Below are 19791 nucleotides of genomic sequence, written 5' to 3'. Positions count from 1 at the left end.
TAATTAGTTGTTATTTATTTGTTTATTTCTTAATTAGTTGTTATTTATTTGTTTGTTTCTTAATTAGTTGTTATTTATTTGTTTGTTTCTTAATTGTTTGTTTCTTAATTATTTGTTATTTATTTGTTTGTTAATTACTACTGTTTGCTAATCAATTGCTGCTACTAATTACTAGTTATTTGCTAACTACTATCAGCTATCACCATACAAATGCAATTAATGTCTGCTTACTTAGACTATATCCACCTATCTGTCTCAACTTACCAATTCTACTAGTACGTTTGGCAGCCATGTGGGTATGTGATATGGCGCCGTTGATATCAACGATATCAATCCGTACACTCCTAACACCAGACTATCCTTGTTTTTATCATTTGTGGTTTCCTTTTCCTCGTTCGTGGTTGATTTGTTTACGCTATATTGACTTATGTAACTTTTAAACAATTGTATCAGTGAGTTGTAATTGTTTTCGTTGAGCGTGATGATTATGGTTGTGAGATTGTTTTTGGAGACCTCGCGTATCGTCGTGTCGCTCAGACAGTTGATGTAGTTTTGAACTAGCGCCTCCACTACCTTCAGGTCCTTTATGTACATGCAGTAGTTTTTAAACAACACCTGCAATACGATGAGCATTTACTTATATAACCTCACTTTAGTTATTGTATGGTATCACCAAATATGTGCGTGGTTGCGTTATTAATTAACTGGCTTTAATGCATAGCTAGTTATGTCAACACTTTGCTCGTTAAGCTAATATACTGGTAACTGGTGCCCTGTTATCAGAAACCGTTAATGTGCAAATTAACTGTGCTAGCTGGCACAAATGTAAACTTACGTCTAGCAGCTGCAGCGAGATCAGCTTGATCTTGTTGTGGCTCTTCGCGTTTTTCGCCAACACCTTGAACATGGTGTATATTTTTTCCTTGTCGTAGTCGCCGAAGTTGTTAACTATGTTCACCACGCACTTGTTCGCCAAGTCGCAGACCGTCACGTTTTCCGAGCACAGGTGCTTCAGGCTGTACTCCAGGTACACGCTCGAGTGCTCATACTTTACGAAGGGCACGTGGAGTGTGTATAGCATCTGTATCAGGTTTAGCATCCCCTTAACTCCCCTGCTTTCCAGCTCCGAGTTTTCCTCGAGCTTCTTTGCCATGTTTTCGTTGATGGTTCCCACCACCAGCTCATCGTTGAACAGTGAGAGCATGTACGACAGTATCAGCGATATCTCATCCCTTATTTTCTGCGAGTCGTTAAACAGGTTGTCCAGCAGCGTCTTGAGCACCTTCTTCACCAACTCTTCCGACTCTTCCTTCTGCACATACTTCGTCAGGTTTGTGAACGAGTTGTTCTTATACTCCTGCAACAGTGCTTGGAACAGCTTCAGTTGCTTTATTATTATTAGGTTATATCCTGTCACCACGTCCTTATTGTTTTCCAACAATAATACCTGTAAAATTGTCACTTGTGTTACTTCTTTACACTATTAAGTGTAATAGTAAACCACTATTACAAATGTGTATAACTGTGTATTGTTGTGTATGGTTAACAAACCATGGGTTAACTACCATAGTACTATACTGCTACCATGCTAGCATACTAGTGTAATTACCGTGTAACTTACGTTTTCGTGGTTGTACGAAGTTGGATTAACTTCATAGTTCAACAATAGGTTAAACACGTACTTGAAACACAAGTTTGTTTCAGGCTCTTGAACCGTCGTCGGCGTGTGCCTGTTATATATATTCGGCCCGTACATCGTCTGCAGTATAAGCCTCATTATGTCCATGTAATCTGCCATTCTCTCATACAGCACGTTGTTTAATTCATTTTTAAGCAGCGGGTGCAACTTGTTCCAGAGCTTCACGTTCTCCTCCTCGTCCAGCTCCAGACTATACTTCAGGAGTCCTCCGACAATTTCAATGAAGCCTAGTACACCATTACCGAGTGTCAACAAAATCATTTATAAGTAATACTATTGCTGGTAATAATACTTATTTGGGCATAGGACTTACTTATGTGGTTCTCCGGGTAACTTTGAGGCGTGCTCGACAACTCCTCTAACACGTCGCACACGTCTACTGAATCCAGGCCCCTAATAAATCAATTAGCGCATTAACAACGCCAATAACAATCATGGTACATGTATGGTAATATCAGCACTAATAATAGCAATGCAGTGTAGTGGCTACACAATAGTAGTATGGCTGCTAGTGCAGCCACCAACAAAGTCGTGACTAAACTGCAATAACTTACTTGCTGCTGATCAGGAACTTGAAGTACTCGTAGGCCAGGTTGAAGTTGTGGCGTGATATTGTGGTCGAGTTGTTCGATATCCTGTTCCGCGGCCACGTGCGGTCGAACTTGATTATGTTCATGATGATGTTGAATCCGATCGTCGCCGTCGTGTTCGCCGGCGCCGCCGCGTTGCTGCTGTTCAGTATCGCCTCGTGGTTGCTGTACACGAAGCACCTGAGCACCCGCCGCGCGACGTCCCTGTCGAGCAGCGTCGCCCGCGTCCTCTCCTGCGCCTCCGACCAGCTCCGCGTGGCCTCCTGGGCCTCGAGCGCCTGCGCGTTCAGGTTCTTCAGCACAATCAGCAGGCCCTGCAGCGAGAGTGAGAGCACGTAGTGGTTCGTCGAGCTCTGGCACATCTGCGTGAAGAAGCTGCTGAAGAAGGGCTCGTTCTTCACGTGTTCGCAGTAGACCAGCAGTAGCGCGCAGTAGTAGAGGTTGCTTCTCCAGTGGTTGATCACCAGCGCCTCCAGGTTCCGCAGCAGCCTCCGCACGCGCCCCGTGCTAGGTCCGTAGCTGCCCTTCCAGCCCTCGGGGTGGAGCTCGCAGCCGCCCGTGCGCTTGTGGTGCGTCGGCGACTCACGCAGGTTCAGGTACTGGATGAAGAGCAGGTCGTACTTGCTCATCAGCGAGTCCTTGTTGTTCGACTGCGAGATCACCTTCATCATGAAGCGCAGGAACTTCTCCAGCAGGGTCAGGTTCACCACTATGTAGTTCAGCGTCGCCATGTCGAAGAACGTGATGATGTTTTCCAGCACCTGGTCTCCGAAGCTTTCCTTCTCCTTTCCTCCCTCCTCGCTAGCCTGGGACATGCTGTCCAGCAGGCCGTTGAGCTGGTCCAGCAGTGCGTTGATCACGTAGTACTTCGTGTTTTTGTGGAGGAACATGATGTTCTTCAGGACCTGCTGCGAGTTGCTGCTCACGTTTTTGTAGTGGCTGACGCACATCTTCGTGACCAGCATGTCCAGCAGCTCCCTTCCCATCACTGTGACCACTTTGGGATCCACAGGGCCACTTTCCTGCAGCTCCGTCGCCTTACTCAACGCCAGCGTTTTCTTTGTTTTTTTTAGTGTAGTTTTATTGTTCTCGTTGCTGCCACCCTTGTTATTGTTGGAATAGTTATTGGCATCATCACCCGCCTTATCCTTGGCATCATCCTCAGTGTTTTTGCTGCTACTCTCGTTATCCTTGGCATCATCCTCAGTGTTGTTGTTGTCATCATCAGACGCCAACTGCTTTACCACGTCCTTGACTGCCTCGCTGGCCTCGTCATTGACCTCGTCATTGACCTCGTCGTTGCTCGCCTCGTTTGAGTCGTCCACTCTCGACATGTACATTGTGCTCGCGTCGCTCGGCTCCATCGTGTCCGACTTAGCCGCTTCCAGGTCTTCTGACTTCGCGTAGTCCACTGTGCTCAGGTCTGTCGAGTCCGAGGAGTGCGTCTTTATCTTCTGCAACAATTCCATTTTTGTCACTTCTGCACCCGCTCTCGACTCTTCTGGCTGCTCCAGCTCTACCACCTTGCCTTCCCTCGTCAGCGCATACCCTGAGCCCGGCGAGTTATCCAAATAGTCCAACTCGTCTGAGCTTGTTGCTCTCGTTTCGTCTGACAGCGGCTCCTCCGTGAACACCTCCTCGTCCTTTCCTGTCGGCGGCCTCGTCAGCGCGTAGTTGCTTATGAAGTGGTTCGTCGGCGGGTTAAGCTTCAGCGAGTTGATGATGTGGTTAACGTGGTCCTGCATCAGGTTCACGAATGCTACGTCGTTCAGCTCCTGCAGGTACGACTTGCTGTTTACTCCGTAGTAGAACGAGAGGTACTTAACCATCGGCTTCGTGCACGTGATTGACGTGTTGATGTGTATCTTCCTCTTCAGCGAGTTGAAGAGTGCGTCCAGGTTATTCGCCGTCACCTCGTTCGAGTAGAAATCCTTCGAGACCAGGAAGTTAATCAGCTTCGTCATCTTCTCTCTGTCCACCAAAAGGTCATTTGCGTCCAGGTATTTGTTGATTTTCACCAGCACGTTGATCAGGTAGCCCTCCACCAGGTACCTCAGGTCCATTTCGTCCACTGTGCTTTTTTCCACCTTCTCCATGCCAGTCGACGTCATCTTCTCCACTATGTGCCTCTTCAGGTCATTTATGAGTGAGGACGGCGTGCATCCGCATCCGTTCTTGCTCGACGGCACCACGATCAGCGACACTGACTTCATAAGGTACTTCGCCACGATCAGGATCCTGTTGATCCTGTTTGCTAGCGTCAACTCCTCCTCGGCCTTCTCAGCCTTTTCCGTTGTCGCCTTATCCTGTTTTTCAGTTGTTGCTCCAGCTTCTGGTAATGCCACCTTGTCCTTATCGATAGTTGGTACTACTTGCAACTTGTCCTTATCGATAGTTGATACTACTTGCAACTTGTCCTTATCGCTAGTGGCTGTAGTGGGTGCAGTTGCCACCTTCTCCACGTTTTCAGTCGTTTGAGTTGTTGCCACCTTCTCATCCTTGTCGGTAGCTTGAGCTGTTGCCAACTGGTCAACCTTGTCCGTATCTTGCGTTGTCGCCAAATTGTCAGCAGCCGCTGCTGCATCGGCCTCGACGCCTTCAAAGCCTGTGCTTCCGCTCGTGCTGATGCTGCTGGTGCTCTCCAGGCTCCTGGGCACGAACATCTGCGCCAGGCTGTCGATCTGGTCCACCTGGCCCACCATGAGGTCCTTGTAGACCTTGTACTCAGCCGGGCCCGGCATGTGCCAGCCCACCAGGATCTTATCTTCGAACTCCTTCCTCAGTTTTTCCCGCAGCTCGTTGTACTTGTCCTTGCCCACGTCCTTCTCCTCGACGACGATGTAATTTTTGTAGTTGTTGTTGTTGATGACCACCACGTACGGGTGGTGCATTGAGTAGTTGAGGCGGTACATCAGCTTCGCCGTCAGCTTGAAGACCTGCTTCGAGTGGTGGCTCAGTCCCAGCTCCACGATTTTCTTCAGCCTGTCTCCGTAGCGCGGGTTGTTGATGTTTCCGAACCTCACCACTCCTATCAGGCAGTTGAGGTACCAGACGAGTCTGACGTCTGCTTCTCGCCCTTCATTCTTCGTGCTCGCCTTGCTTTCCTTCATCGAGTTAAGTATGTTCGTCTCTATGGTCGTGAACGACAGCTTCAGCAGCAGTCCTGCGTTCACTGAGGACAGCAGCGCCAGGATCGAGATAACGTACTTCACTATGTCCAGCTTATACGAGTATTCGTTAACGAATGTCATCATTTTGTTGATGATCACTGTCAGCGTCTCCTCCGTCAGCTTCGAGAGCAGGTTGAGCAGCGACGAGCGCACCAGCAGGAATGTCGACACTTCCACTGTGTTCATCAGCGACGCTCCCTTCAGGTTAACCTTGCTCGTGTTTTTGCACATCTCCAGTATCTTGTCGAAGTAGACTATGCTCCAGTCGTTGAGGCCGTTGAGCATGTTATCTGTCCACGTCTTCATGATTTCCACCACTCTGTCCAGCAGCTCCTTGTGCTCGTCCACCAGCGACAGGTCATACTCATAATTTTTCTGATCGAGAGCTTCTACTTCTGTTTTACTTTGGTGGACCTTTTCTACTTCTGTTTTACTTTGGTGGACCTTTTCTACTTCTGTTTTACTTTGGTGGGCCTTTTCGGATACTTGTTCTGCTGATTTTGTTGTGTCTGAGTGTTCTACTGGCTTTGTTGTGTCTGAGTGTTTTACTGGCTTTGTTGTGTCCGCGTGTTCTACTGGCTTTGTTAAGTCGACCTGTTCTGCTAGTTTTGTTCTTTCCAGGTCCTTTATTGACACTGAGCCTCCATCCTGCTCAGTCTCCACCTTCACTTCCTCCCTAATGGCCTCCACTTCTCCTGCCTTCTCCGTTTTCAATTTATCTTCCTCCTCTTTCTTCCTTTTCTCCTCCTCCTCTTGTTTCTTCTTTTCTTCGTCCTCCTTTTTCTTCTCCTCTTCCACTTTCTTCCTTCTGGCCAGTTCATCGACCACGTGGCAGAAGCAGAAGTTGTTTATGAAGAGGACCACGTCCAGGTACGTGTACGTGTTCGCCTCCAGCTTCTGTATGAATGAGTCGATGCCCACGTTTTTCGGTATGTGGCACCTGAAGAACGACTGTTCGAAGCTGCAGCGCAGGCACTCGCTCAGCTCACCCTCCGTGTGCGGGGGGTTGTAGCTGTCCATCGTGACTGCCGAGGAGGTCGTCACTGTCGACGCGAATGAGACCACGAGCGAGATCAGTATCAGCGACTGCGTCGTGATGAACGGCTCCGACAGGTTAATGAATGAGAGCAGTGTGTTAAGCAGGTCGTGGACCACGTTCGGCATCAGCCTCACGATGAGTGGCGAGAGCTGCGTCAGCAGTCTCAGCGATCCCAGCAGCTGGTTCGGCTCATTGACGACGTTGCAGTTTTCTATGAACTTTTCCGCCGTCGAGATCAGGTACCTCTGCGGACACAGGTGGCATATCCTCTTAATCGTCTCCTCGTAGTTGTTGCATATTTGTATGTTTTTGCTGAACATTCCCTGCTTGCTTACTCCGTACAGCAAGTCGCTCACGTTCTCGTCGAGCGCAGCCTTGTCGTACTCGATAAGGTTACCCTCCTCCTTGTTCTCGACGTTCCTCTGCAGGCAGTACTGGTTCATTTTGTACACTCCTGAGAAGCCTGTTCTCTCTCTGATCGCCTTGCGCGTGTACGCCAGCGCCAGGTACTTGACGAAGAGCGATATGTTAAGCGACCACTTTCCGTTGTTCGACGGGTGCGTGTACGGGTACACTACGTTAACCAGGCACCTTAAGTACTCGAATATGTCGTGCCCCTTCTCCTCCTCCTTCTTCCAGCTCTCCCAGTTTAGGCCCTCACTCGTCTCCGTCAGCACCAGACGACTCTCTCTGCTCTGGTGTCCACATTTTTCCTCAGTGTTGTTATCAACACAGTCTACACACTTAACGGCTACATCCTTGCTCGGATGCATCAGCAACACTAACAACTTTGACATCTTCTTCGACATTTTGAGTGACTTGATAAGCAGGCACGTGTACTCGCCTGGCATCGTCTCCTTATACTTCGTCACCTTCGTCTTATTCGGCAGGCCGAAGCTGTTGTAGAGCATGTTGAACAGCACTGGCACCTTGTCGTTGAAGTACTTGCACAGGCACTCTCCTTGCGCCCACGCGTACTTTGCTGCTCTGAAGAAGAATGTCAGGAACATCGGGTTCCATGATGACACCACCTCTCCGTTAACCAGCTTCCACCATCTGAGCAGGTTCCCGTTAAGCATCTGGTCGTAGAACGTCGAGTTCGGGCACGCCAGCAGCACAAGTCTGAACTTGTAGAACAGCTCGCAGCGGTCCACCTCCTTCTCCATTTCCTCCCAGTTCCTCTCTCCTTCCTTACTATTATAGGTCGGGAATAGGTGGCGGATCAGCTGTTCTCCCACTTCTCTTCTGTATAGCCAGATCCTTCTGATAAGCGACGACAGCTTTACCAGGCACGACACCCATGCTCTCCTCTTCGTGTAGCTGTGTCCCATTCTGTTGATTGAACTCGAGTTGAAGTAGTCCTCGAATGCTCTCAGGAGCACTTCTACTCTCACAAATGACACCTTTTTGTTAAGTTCATCGAACTTCTTCCTGCTATCTTTTTCCCAGATACATGGCAGCAGGTGAACACACGTCTCCAAGATTGTGTTCAGAAGCTTACACGAGCGTACTCGTGTCTTCATTGTGATTATATTCTGGCATGAGGAGAGGTGATTTAGGTCTTCATCCTCGCGATACAATGAAAATAGATCATCATCTCCGTTCGGGCTCATACCAAATCCCGGATCGGAATTAAAATTACCATTATTTGAATATGAACTTGTTTTTAAATCCTCTATTGTGTTGTACATGGAAACAAACCACAATTTTTTTGCGAGTGGCACTATCGTGTCAAACAGTTCTACTGTCGGATGACAGTTTTCGCCCACCGTGTTTTGCAGGTACTTGTCGACGGAAGTCAGAAATGGATAAATTTCTAAATTTTTCCATTGCTCCTCGGACAATTTTAAGAACCTGGATCGGTCCGCTTCGTACTGCTCCCTCATGAAGGGAGGTAACGACTTGGGAACGTTGTTATAAATCTCATTAAAAATATCTTTCATTGTCTTTTTCGAAATTATATGTAAACTAAATCATAATTGAGAGTTATCGTACAAAACAGAGAGTATACTACAAACGTTAAATAGATTGTCTCGACAGTTAGAATGGCAACTGCGGATTGTAGGGATGTTTGATTAAAATACATTATTATTTTTTACACATTTAATTAATTATTGATTAATGAAGTCAGGTGTATTTTAACCATTCATACCACTACGTATGTGAGAATTAATTGATTTCGGTGTTCCCAAAATCCAACTTATTGGTCAATATCAAAAATAACTTTTAATAATTAGTCTTGACTTAAATAATCGAATATATTGTATATTTGAATATTCTCATGTGTGTGTTATATATGTGTGTTCATTCGTATCTAATATCACTTATAAATGGCTATCTGTAAACATGTATGATTTATATAAAAATACAATACATATAACAAACTTCAAGTGGTCCGAATATAAATCGGATTCATGAGTGTTCATATATTGAATTACATTTATAATTAATTTAATAGAAAGGTTGTGTGTACAGATGGAAGCCAATTCTTTAGTAACTCTCCGTAAAAAGAAAAGCGGTAAGATAAAGACGTTCTTAAAGGGCCTAAAATGTGTGAAAGCAGATAAATCAGGTTAAATACTAATTATAATTTATAGTGATGATGATTATAAAGTATTAATGGTGTTGGTCTAGCTAACTGGTATTAATTTTTATTTGTAGCTTCAAAATCATTTGAGTTAGTAAAGAAGCTAGACTCATATGAAGATGTACCGATAAGGGCCAATAGCGTAATAAAATCCTCTCGATTTGCACAAACTGAGGATGAATTGGGCATTGATGAATCCACTCAAGCTAGTCTAGATATCAAACCAAAATCACAGGAATTCAACATAGATTGCTTTAAAAAAATACTTGATGATAATCAAAATTTACACAGTAGAGATATTTTGATAGAAAATCGTAGGTTGGCTTTGACGCGTGTTGTTGGCATAATTTCCCTTAAAATTAGCTTCCATTTCAACCATTTTATTCTTAAAACAAATGTCAGAGTAGTGAATAATCTGTTTTTTGATAATTTTGTAAAGATTCTTGCAAGGACGGTAAATTACAAACTCATATTACTGTTGAGGTAAAATATATTAATAATCTTATTCTTTAGATCTTTTGTAAACTTGGCAAGAATAAGCTACTATAGAAACGCGGAATTGTATAAAATATTGGATTCTAAGGACTTAAATCAAGATTCGGAGAGCCGATCAACACAAGTGATCACTAGAAACTCAAGAACAGTAGTTAAACTGGATTTGAGTTGTTTATTAATGTGTAAAGTGATATCGACAGTAGTGCTGTTTAGAAAGTACAAATATTGGAGCGTCATCAGGAGCGCTTTGTCAGGAAAATACTATAAAACTGCACTGTATAAGCCGATTAGTAACATTATTGAGCCCCTGGACTTCTTTCTAGCAACATGATCGTGGATGGTGATAAATAAATGATGGTAAAACTGTTGAAGATTAGCAAAAGTGCTATTCAAAGACTGAAGCAAATAAAGGAGACCAAAAACAAGTATTTGTACATAAATATAACAGGAGGTGGCTGCTCAGGATTCCAGTATAACTTTAATTTAATCAACCCAGTAAATAAAGGAGTAAACAGTAGCGTAGACGTGAGAAATGAAGAGGAGGGCGAGAACATAGTAGTGTACGATGACGACACGGTAAAGATATATAGTAACCATGAGTCGAGTGAGGTGATTAACGGATGCACACTGGATTTCCAGAAAGAGCTGATAGGGTCTAAGTTTATCCTAGACGACATACAAAACTCAGTAAGAAAGTGTTCCTGCGGAAACTCATTTGAACTGAAGGATGTGTAATATATTAAAGTAGATTTAAATGATACATTTATGTATGTATGTATGTATGTGTATCTATTTATATATAAGTACTAGTGTTTAGTGTGTTGTGTTGTTATATGTATATACATATATACATATCTAAAGTAAATACACATTGTACATATATTATACATGTTTGTATAATTTTATATATAGGTCATTAAAGTAGAATTGTGTATGTGAATAAACAGATTAAAATAAAATCACATTAGAATGTTTACGATAATTATATAAACATAAGAATGATATTAAAATTAAACACCGCACATCATACAGTCGTAGTCATGGTCGATTGAAAATAGACAAGCTCCAATATCCTTTGGACCGTACCCCTTACATAGTTTCAAGTTCCTTTTGCACTTGTTAACACACTCTTGGTTCTTGTTCTTGTTAATACTGAACACCCGGTTGCAATCATAAGGACTATTTGAACCGCCCTCATCTGTAAATGAATGGACGTGTAAATAGTGATGTTATTGATGGCCATAGGCAACTTAATCGATTTTTTAATAAATATAGTTGATTATATAAATGGGTTACCTTCAAAAAATATTCTTGAATACACCTTATCATTGAACTTAACACTTATCTTTTTGGTCTTGCCACTTCCAAGATTACTTATCTTATCGGGAAGATAGCCATAATTGGCATGGTCGGAATTTTTGTGAATTTTAACATTTAGAACCACTAAATTTTTGTGTGCATGAGTACTAATGTGGGCAACTAACTAATACTAAGTAAATAGATGAAATAAACTAACCGGCATATTCAAAAACATTGCCGTTACAGCCATCAGGTCCATCCTGATAATCATTGAGTAAATTCGAATAGATTAAATAATCAAATAAAAAGACAAAAACGAGTTTGGTTTAGGATGTTTGATATTTAAATATTGTGTGCATACCATGTCAAGTTTAAAATTGCCTTCGTCTCCCCAATTCGGTCCCCAACTGTTCCTAATGTTCCAGTAACGCCTCTTCTCACTATTCTCGTCAAAATAGGATCCATAGCCGATTATGACCATGGCATGTGTTCTATTAAGTTAGTGTTTGAAAGTTTTTGTTAGTTGAATAGATTAACAAAGCTATTTAATGGACTAACCCCTGGTTATGGTGACACAGTTTTAGTACCTTTTTCCCATCGTGATCAGGTTTTAGAACAGATTGACCCCTCATACTTATAACTGCACTTCCTTTGTCCTTAACCATGTCCTTGATTAGGTTAATAAACTCCTCACTACTATCATATTCATGTCTCTTGATCTAAAAAATCATATAAAGTGTGGTCCAAAATTTGAATTGTAATTGGTAAATCATAACTTCAGTTAATAAGTGTACCAATATGAATCCTCGGAATGAGTTTAATTTGTTGTTTTCTGGTGATAACAATTCTATGTTTGGCTTCTGGTTACTCCAATGACTTTGCCATCTAGGGCAAGTGTTCATGACGGGGACGTCATACTTTAAATCATCTTTGCTCGGTATAACTACGTTAAAATTAGTAAGGCATCTGTGACATATAATAAGTGACTAATAGCTGATTTTCATGACTAAATATCTGTAAACTACATTGAAACTGAGATATGATTTGTGAAAAGTGGTATGTGTTTCCGCCACTGCACGCGTCTCTTGAACTCATGGTCAAACAAGAAGAGATGTACATCTCAGATAGTTTTCTGACCCTTTTCATCTTGCTCTCCATACACATCAGTATTTCCAAATGCAACGTGTTCGCAAATATCCAACAACTTCCACTGATAATTATTTGTTTTTATGTGCGTGTGGTTGCTTAAACAGATAGTTAACTCGGAGGGTTACACCTACCATGTGTATTGGTTCTGAGCTGGAAGTTTCGAGATACAACTTTCCGGATCAAGCAGTCTGACGCAGCGAACATCGTTACAGTAAGGGTCTCTTGGCCTTACATGGTTCTGAACAATTCATTTTAGTATCAGTGTTGTATTGTCAAAATTACTACGGCATCTTTAGCAGATTAAATATACTATAAATTAACTTGGTTGTCGTACGAATTTAGCAACTCGTGAACTGAGACTTTGGGCTCAATATTTAACGGTACCAGACCTTCTGATTTAAAATCGTCAACATTTGTTACTTCCAACAATGAACTGCTATCCGAGTTACCATACTGAGCCTGTCTGTTCAAACTGGGTTTATGATCATTTTTTGAAAACAATGATAAAAACGATGATGGTTCATACTTGTCACACTCTTTTGAATGATAAATTAAATTAGCACACGACAAGCAATTTTCCATTTTTTCGCCACTAACACCTGTTAGGGAGCAGTTGATCCTATTCATAATGCACTGATTGTTCGTGTAACCGCTACTATAACTTGTTGATGTACCTGTAGTTGGCACAGTGCTTCTGTTTACAGGTCTAGTGAAGGAGGGTGTAACATATGGCTTGGCTGTGGAAGTTGTAGAATATGTTCTCGTGCTAGCCGATGTCGCATTGGGCTTTCCGTATCTACTATCTACTCTCGGAAAGCTTGGTTTAGTTTTACTAGGGGTCGGAATCGGTTTACCATACTTGGCCACGGTCGGTGCTGTACTGCTTCTTCCGTAATTACTGGTTGAGGGGGTGACGCTTTGTCTGGCATTCAAGGGAGTAACACTATTATATCTGTTTACTGATGCCCCAAAAATTGAACTTCTAGATGCCGTTTCACTGCCACCTTTCACTCCAGCATCATTCTTTCTCAAATCACTCACGCCAGAAATGTTCCTATTTCCGTAAGTCCCATATGAAGGCCCAGAATTAACACTTGTGTTCCCACTCCTACTGTACCCATTGTAACTTGGTTGCTCATTTTTACTGGGTGTCTCATTAGTTTTAGGTTTTTCATCATCCGAGTTCATCACTTTTGCTGAGGACACTCGTACACTGCCATTATCATCCACCAGACTCAGATGAATGTTAAAACTATGTTTGTATCCACCAACTAGCATAACACTGATCAAACCCAGTATAAACACAGGCCTTACCATCTTTTAACATCGTCAATTGACAAAACAAAAAATATTAATCATCGCATGTCCAGACTCATCACACCTCATCAACAATTTCAGAATAGACTTGTACCTCGAATATGCATATATACGTATATATATATACAAACTTATATCATACATTATATATTACAATGTCCACTTTAAAGCACTGGATTCTTCTATCTACACACATACATCTTCCGTCCAGTCTAATTATCTTCTCATCCTCCGCTAAGTCTCGTTCCTGCTTATCTTCTACTTCAATTTCACCGATTTCACTCAAACTGGCTTCTGGTTGATCTTCATCTTCCTTGTTTATATCCGCACTGCTCAGCATACTTGTTGGAGACTTGTATAGTTCATATAGCTTTTCTATTATGTTTTCTGGCATTATGGCAGGTATTCTATTTTTTCCCACTTCTCCATCCATAACCACATTAACCTTTCCCTCTCTGGCACCAACGTCACTGGTAGTGGCACCTTCGGCAATAGCATCAGTATCAAAGGCGTTTAAGATTTCAACCGCTTTACTTTCATCAGGGTTGTTTAAAGTAGCCAGGTTGAAGTATTGGGTGTAACTCGGTATGTACACGTCGTGTATCAGTGACAGGAACAACAGCTTAAACAGGCTCAACATTGACTGGCTTGACTTGACATAGTTATAGTGTCGCAGCAGGCTTTCAAAGGAGCTCAGCACCAACTCTTCCTTCCACTCACACGCACTTATTCTATCCCTAAGTTGCTTTAGCAATTTCGCATCTTCATCCGTGTCATCTTCTCCACCTTCTTCATTTCCTTCTGTGCCACTATTAATCAAGTGTTTTTTGTTGAACCAGTTAGTTTTAAGGCTATCGCTCTCTAATGACTTCAGTATCAACTTAACGTAGTTTCTACTAACTGTTTTACTCGCACTACCCAGTTGAATTCCTATATTTTAATATATTATCTGTTTACCTTATAACTATTATACATATGTATTAACTAATATGTGTTTAACAAATAACTACCCATATACTTCATTTAACTCACTCTGTAGTTGATAGTTTGTAAAATATATGTTAATGTATGAGAGTGTGTACAATAGTATGTGCCTTGCCTTCAACTCGTGCAATATTGGATTTACTATCTCCTTGATTACCAACAACAGGTTCAAGGTGTATTCGTTGTAGTAGTCAAGCCCAAATATTGAATGCGATATCAGAATCAGATGACACGGGTCCACGCTTTGTAACTTCTTAAGCGTCATGTTATAGTTAAACGGGCACTCCGGCATCTCCATGTAACTATACAGATTCCTCTGCCTGCTGCTTTTTGTGTTAAAAACGGTTGTTTTGCTATTTAAATCCACACTATTCAAAGTATCCATCCCCTCAGCCGACACACCTTTTGACTCTCCATCTTCTGATTTCCCCAAATTCTTTTCTTCCATGTTTTCTATTCCATCTGCATTTTTATACACGATACTCGTTGGATTTATCATATTGCTGCCGTGCGATGGGATACACTGTATCAATTTTGAGAGGTATGTGATTTTCCTATAATTCATCCTGTTTATTGAATCCAGCAGTAGGCATATTTGAAACAGGCTCAACTCCTTAAGATGCTGTTCGCAGACGTTCTTCAATATGTTGTTAAGTAACCTATAGCTGATTTTGTTTAAACTTTCCTTCATCTTCCCGTCGACAACCTCCTCGTCTTCTTCCGCTTTCCCACTTCTCTGCATACTATCTTTAAAATAGTGCTCATGTACTTTATAAATAGTCGTTGACAGTTGTATTGACGTCTGCAGATTCATGTGACTCATAGATTTGTATATGTGCTTATATATTCTCATGATAATGTTCACGTTGTAGTAGTTCAACTTAACCAGCGAGCTTATCGAGATCGTTACTGAGTTTACATTGAAATTCGTCATATTCTCCTCGTACCTCTTAACTATTTTCCTCAGGAAATCGTGGTTGTTGTAATGTAGTCTTTGGAATCCGTACACTATTGATGAGAAGTGCGACTCTGCCAAAACATCGACGTTCAATATGTGGTCACAGGTTTCCTGTAGGAACTTTTCTATGCGTTCTATGTGAAAATCGCATGGTAGAACTCGTCCTAGGCTCTGGAAAACCAACGCCAGTGTTGCCAGTGGTATCTCTGAGGGGTGTGTACATTTTAGCTTCAAAATCAGCGCTTCTATTAAATTCTGGCTATAAAACACCTTCAATGATGTGTGTAACAGGTTGTTGATGTCTGAAATGGTAAATTTATCCAAATTGGTCAGGATGTTTTTATCAATTGATTCAAACATGTATTCATCTATTTCCTTCACATTTCCAGTTTTAATCATTGCCAACACTTTATCTATATCACCGAGTTGTTTGTTTGTGTTTTCTCGCTCATAGCTGTCTCTATATGAATTGCTATGATTGCACAGTTCATTATAGGAGCTGTTGTTAGGCGAGTTTGTATCCCTATTGACAGTAACATCGTTTAAAGAATTGTTGTTCCATGTATTTAGTTTTCTAGGACTGAGTTTATTATTATAGTGATGCTGCGATTTATAAAGTCTACATTTTATTTTATTAATGTAACTATTGTACAAGAAGGTTGAGTAAAACCTGTAATTGCGATATATAAAGTTGTTACAAACATTTCCCAAAAATTCTACATTGGGAATTAACTTATTAGAGTAATAATACATAATATAGAGTAAACAAAAATTATGTTCAAATATGGTGGTAACAACGGTGTGTAGAGTTAATAAAAATTCAAATGTATTTTGATTTTTTTACAAATTCACATTAATTTATATCATTTGATTGTGTGTTGTTTTTTTTATAAATATATTTTGCTCTGATGGTTATTATTCGGTTAATTTATTCTGTGTGTTACATAATATTTTATTTGTTTTATTTTACTCAAATCAATATCACACATTCAACTTCTGAAATAAATCCGTATAAAGATATTCAAAAGATTTTAAGTGAAGATTTCAATCCTCACGTACCAAAGGTGGAACAAACAGTTTTACCGTGGAAGATGAATTATTCCTATAAAGACAGGAAAATACTAGAATTTAAAGATAAATCGGTATTTTTTAATTATGTATATGAATGTGTACAGGAATTCCCTTTGCAAGAAGTTTGTAACTGTAGTCTAGAAGGTGTGGATTTATACAATAATTATGTGTAGAAATGAATGAACAAGAATCAAACATTATTTTTGGATCAGGATTGATTTAGTGTTTAATATGAAATCAAATTTAATGTTTAAATGAATTTGCTAGTCTGATATTTAACATAATATAGGATTTCCATAATGTGTATAGAATCTTAAAGAGTATTCTTTATTATGTATATTTGAAAAATGGGTAAATAAAAAAATATTATAATTTTAAATTAAATAACATAATGATTATTGTTATTAAAATAGTAATTAAATAAATACTTTTACCTCCATCGGTGGTCGGGTTGAGTTTTATTATTATTCACAATTCTTTTCGATTTAAATAAAAATGGTGTTCGCAAGTCCATTTTCAGATAAATATCCTAAAAGAGTTTGGGATAGTTTAAAAAAAAGTAGAAGGGGAAAGGATATGTTTGCTCCATTAAACAATTTTCTCAATTCAACAAGGTATTTTACAATATATTTGCTTAACATTAATTACTCGTCGATTTTAGACTCTATGATTATGTTTTAAAGCACACGCCTCGTTATTATTTATTCGCTATGGCCGGAGGATGTGTATGTTGTTATTCTCTCAGCAATGTCGTTGATTATTTTTGGAAAAGAGCAAACAAAGGAGTAAGTCATAGATATTTAGATAACTAAATTGTATGTTTATTGATAATTACCAATTTTAGAGGCTTTACGATGATTTGCCACTTGATATTGCCGCCGCCGATGAGGATGAATAATTTATAATATCGTATAATAATTGTACACATTTATAGTTGTAGATATATTAAAACACATCTTGGTATTTGTATGCACAAATAAATTTATATAGATTTGTGCCATGTGAGTAATAATAGTGTGAATAAAATACACATACATACATGTATAGTCACATACATAAGTAATAATACAAGTTATCTATAAAAACATTAGAAATTACTGAAATTTTGTGTTATATACCAAGGATTGTCCATGCTACTACCAGCCTCAACATTCTTGGCTTTATCCTGGTTGTTATAAAAATAGTTGAAATAGTCCATGTTTGAATTATTGCTGGCACCATCAATGTTGGACATATCGCCATTATCCCCGTTACTTGGAACATAATTAGGCTGGTAGTTGTTGTTAGCATTCATAACAAAGTTGTTATTAATGTAGTCAGGGTATTGTATAAAGTTGTTCGAGTAGTACTTTCTGATAAGAGACTTGTTGGTCTTACCCTTAGGAGGGCCCTCTGTGCGTCTACAAAAGGGGTTTCCGGGAGTGGTGGAATTTATTTTACCCACGGAAGCATTAAGGAATTCCAAATAAAACTTTGCCCTCTTGTGTGCTCCAAGAAATCCGTACCTGTTACCAGAAAAATACTTGTAAACTCGCCTGTTAGTAATAGGGTTGTCCCAACGGACTACCCATTTTTTACTCTTACTTTTCCACTTTAATCCACTTATGGAGGTATAAATAGGATCACTTCTGTTAGGTGGTGGCCTTATGTCAGCTTCGTTGTCATTCATATCAATAGCGTTAATCATCCTATCACTGATAGAATCATGCATATTTTTGTTTAAATTCATATCAGTAATCACTGGCATTTGACTTGATTGGTCGATGTCCTCGATACTTTCATTATCGATGGTACTGTTCTCTCTCACAATAGGCTCCAAATTAATGCTGTTTATGTTTGAATTGTTCAACCTGTCCATGTTCATAGTTAAGGAGTTATAGTTGTTTGGCGCCATCGGAAAGCTAGGTATTTGATTCATCAAACCATTGTGATAATTGCCATAGAATTGATAAGGTTGATAAAAATTCATATAATCTCTATTGTCAGCTAAAACCTCGAAGCTGTTATCCACCTTGTCATCAGCTAACGCCTTATTTTGACTATCCAGTTTATATTTAATCATTTGAATATTTGGTGGAGTAACTGAGTTGAATCCAGTGTTAGTGCTACTGTTGCTGTTCACAAACTCATAATTAGTGTCCTCATCTTCAATACCGTGTTTGTTGATACCATCATTTTCAAAGCCATCAATATCATCAACCTGCTCTACTTTGTAAGCACTGAATTTGTTTTTCATTTTATATATGTCTCTGCCATCATAATTTTTAACGTTATTGTCCATTTTATAATTGTTATAATCATCCATGATTTCGATGTTGTTTTTGTCAAGCTTATAACTGCCCTCAAGGTAACTATCATCCAGCTTGTAACTATTGTCAATATTGTAATTAACAAAACTATTATAATTCATTTCACTGCTAAATTTGGAATTATCTAGTTTGTTCATAAAAATATTGTACATTTCAAATTAATGTGTAAAACTACGTTCGTTTGGAATATAGGCTTAGGATAAGCTCTAAGATTTGTGTCGTCGTTCTAAACGGTACAGACTTTTATAAAACTGTTTAGTTATCAACCACTTCGGTTAAATTACTGGAAAATATCGATGTATAAACTATACGTTATTAGGCCAATATATTTAAAATACTCGACACTAAATCATTTGAACAAATTGTATTGTATGAGTTAACAAATTAATATGTATGCGTTTGCGATTACAGTAGTTGTCTCTGTGCGATTGCAAAAACTTAAACTAAACATTTAACACAGTTAATTATCCGACACATATTTTCATCGAATTTTTTTCTCCGACGTGTGTCAATACGCTGCTTCATCGATGGATGTGCCTCCCTGAAATTAGCACCGAAACGAAATTGCATATGTTTATAAATCACAGGACATAAAATTAGAGTATTAATGTGAATGGAACTGGTTAGATCTATGTTTTTAAACTGTCGGAAATTGACGAGAGACACACCCAAATTAATAGAGATCTATAGAATGTCACACGCTGAGTCAAATATGGAATCATGAAATATAAGTATAAATTTACCTAATTAAAAGTTTAACCAAATATTGTACATAAATAAAAATTGAAAGTGAGAGAAAATGAAAAAATGAAAATAAAAAATTTTAAGAAGAAACACAAGTCAGAAATTAGAAGAGAACGAAGAAATAATTGAAATGCTATATATTATATAAATATAAATTAAATGTGTATTTGATTTGGAATCCTACGGCTCAAAATTCCCAAAATTGGAATCTAACACTTTTTATTGAAAAATCATCATCCAATATGAAAAATAAAAATATTTTATCAATCTCAAATTATTTAGTTAATATGTGTATAAATGATAATTAGAATGGCTGTTTATGTTACACCATCAGCACTAGTATGTTGATAGTGGATTCTAAACACTTTACACAAAATACA

The 19791-nt window shown here is 39.8% G+C and overlaps 8 protein-coding genes across 8 annotated transcripts; 3 read left to right on the top strand and 5 right to left on the bottom strand.

Moving 5' to 3' along the window:
- Positions 1–255: 255 nt before the first annotated feature.
- Positions 256–8441, bottom strand: TOT_040000336 (conserved hypothetical protein; the record flags this gene model as incomplete). The annotated part of the gene is made up of 13 exons (XM_009693963.1): positions 256–344; positions 426–615; positions 836–922; positions 1055–1447; positions 1610–1926; positions 2013–2092; positions 2254–3063; positions 3103–4574; positions 4947–5048; positions 5109–5379; positions 5434–6161; positions 6504–6896; positions 6951–8441. The coding sequence occupies 13 exons, from the start codon at positions 8439–8441 to the stop codon at positions 256–258; spliced, it is 6423 nt and encodes a 2140-aa protein (XP_009692258.1).
- A 532-nt stretch (positions 8442–8973) lies between these two features.
- Positions 8974–9931, top strand: TOT_040000335 (conserved hypothetical protein; the record flags this gene model as incomplete). The annotated part of the gene is given in 4 exon segments (XM_009693962.1): positions 8974–9070; positions 9160–9568; positions 9599–9870; positions 9885–9931. The coding sequence occupies 4 exon segments, from the start codon at positions 8974–8976 to the stop codon at positions 9929–9931; spliced, it is 825 nt and encodes a 274-aa protein (XP_009692257.1).
- Positions 9932–10315, top strand: TOT_040000334 (uncharacterized protein; the record flags this gene model as incomplete). Its single annotated transcript, XM_009693961.1, has 1 exon — positions 9932–10315. One exon carries the CDS (start codon positions 9932–9934, stop codon positions 10313–10315), a length of 384 nt encoding a protein of 127 aa, XP_009692256.1.
- Positions 10316–10590: 275 nt separating this feature from the next.
- Positions 10591–13345, bottom strand: TOT_040000333 (papain-family cysteine protease; the record flags this gene model as incomplete). Its single annotated transcript, XM_009693960.1, has 9 exons — positions 10591–10778; positions 10877–11023; positions 11097–11139; positions 11241–11370; positions 11438–11598; positions 11674–11822; positions 11905–12089; positions 12160–12266; positions 12350–13345. The coding sequence occupies 9 exons, from the start codon at positions 13343–13345 to the stop codon at positions 10591–10593; spliced, it is 2106 nt and encodes a 701-aa protein (XP_009692255.1).
- Positions 13346–13481: 136 nt separating this feature from the next.
- On the bottom strand, positions 13482–16040 carry TOT_040000332 (conserved hypothetical protein; the record flags this gene model as incomplete). The annotated part of the gene is made up of 4 exons (XM_009693959.1): positions 13482–13579; positions 13688–14275; positions 14378–14649; positions 14806–16040. The coding sequence occupies 4 exons, from the start codon at positions 16038–16040 to the stop codon at positions 13482–13484; spliced, it is 2193 nt and encodes a 730-aa protein (XP_009692254.1).
- An 813-nt stretch (positions 16041–16853) lies between these two features.
- TOT_040000331 (conserved hypothetical protein) lies at positions 16854–17256 on the top strand (the record flags this gene model as incomplete). Its single annotated transcript, XM_009693958.1, has 3 exons — positions 16854–16972; positions 17020–17143; positions 17203–17256. 3 exons carry the CDS (start codon positions 16854–16856, stop codon positions 17254–17256), a joined length of 297 nt encoding a protein of 98 aa, XP_009692253.1.
- Positions 17257–17303: 47 nt separating this feature from the next.
- On the bottom strand, positions 17304–18804 carry TOT_040000330 (conserved hypothetical protein; the record flags this gene model as incomplete). Its single annotated transcript, XM_009693957.1, has 2 exons — positions 17304–17314; positions 17457–18804. The coding sequence occupies 2 exons, from the start codon at positions 18802–18804 to the stop codon at positions 17304–17306; spliced, it is 1359 nt and encodes a 452-aa protein (XP_009692252.1).
- Positions 18805–18838: 34 nt separating this feature from the next.
- TOT_040000329 (hypothetical protein) lies at positions 18839–19237 on the bottom strand (the record flags this gene model as incomplete). The annotated part of the gene is made up of 2 exons (XM_009693956.1): positions 18839–18893; positions 19143–19237. The coding sequence occupies 2 exons, from the start codon at positions 19235–19237 to the stop codon at positions 18839–18841; spliced, it is 150 nt and encodes a 49-aa protein (XP_009692251.1).
- Between the last annotated feature and the right edge of the window lie 554 nt (positions 19238–19791).

This window comes from Theileria orientalis, chromosome 4 (genome assembly GCF_000740895.1).
Source record: "Theileria orientalis strain Shintoku DNA, chromosome 4, complete genome".
NCBI classification, from domain to species: Eukaryota; Apicomplexa; class Aconoidasida; order Piroplasmida; family Theileriidae; genus Theileria; species Theileria orientalis.
Note: the sequence above shows the minus strand (reverse complement) of the source record. Positions and strands in the feature narration are given on the sequence as shown.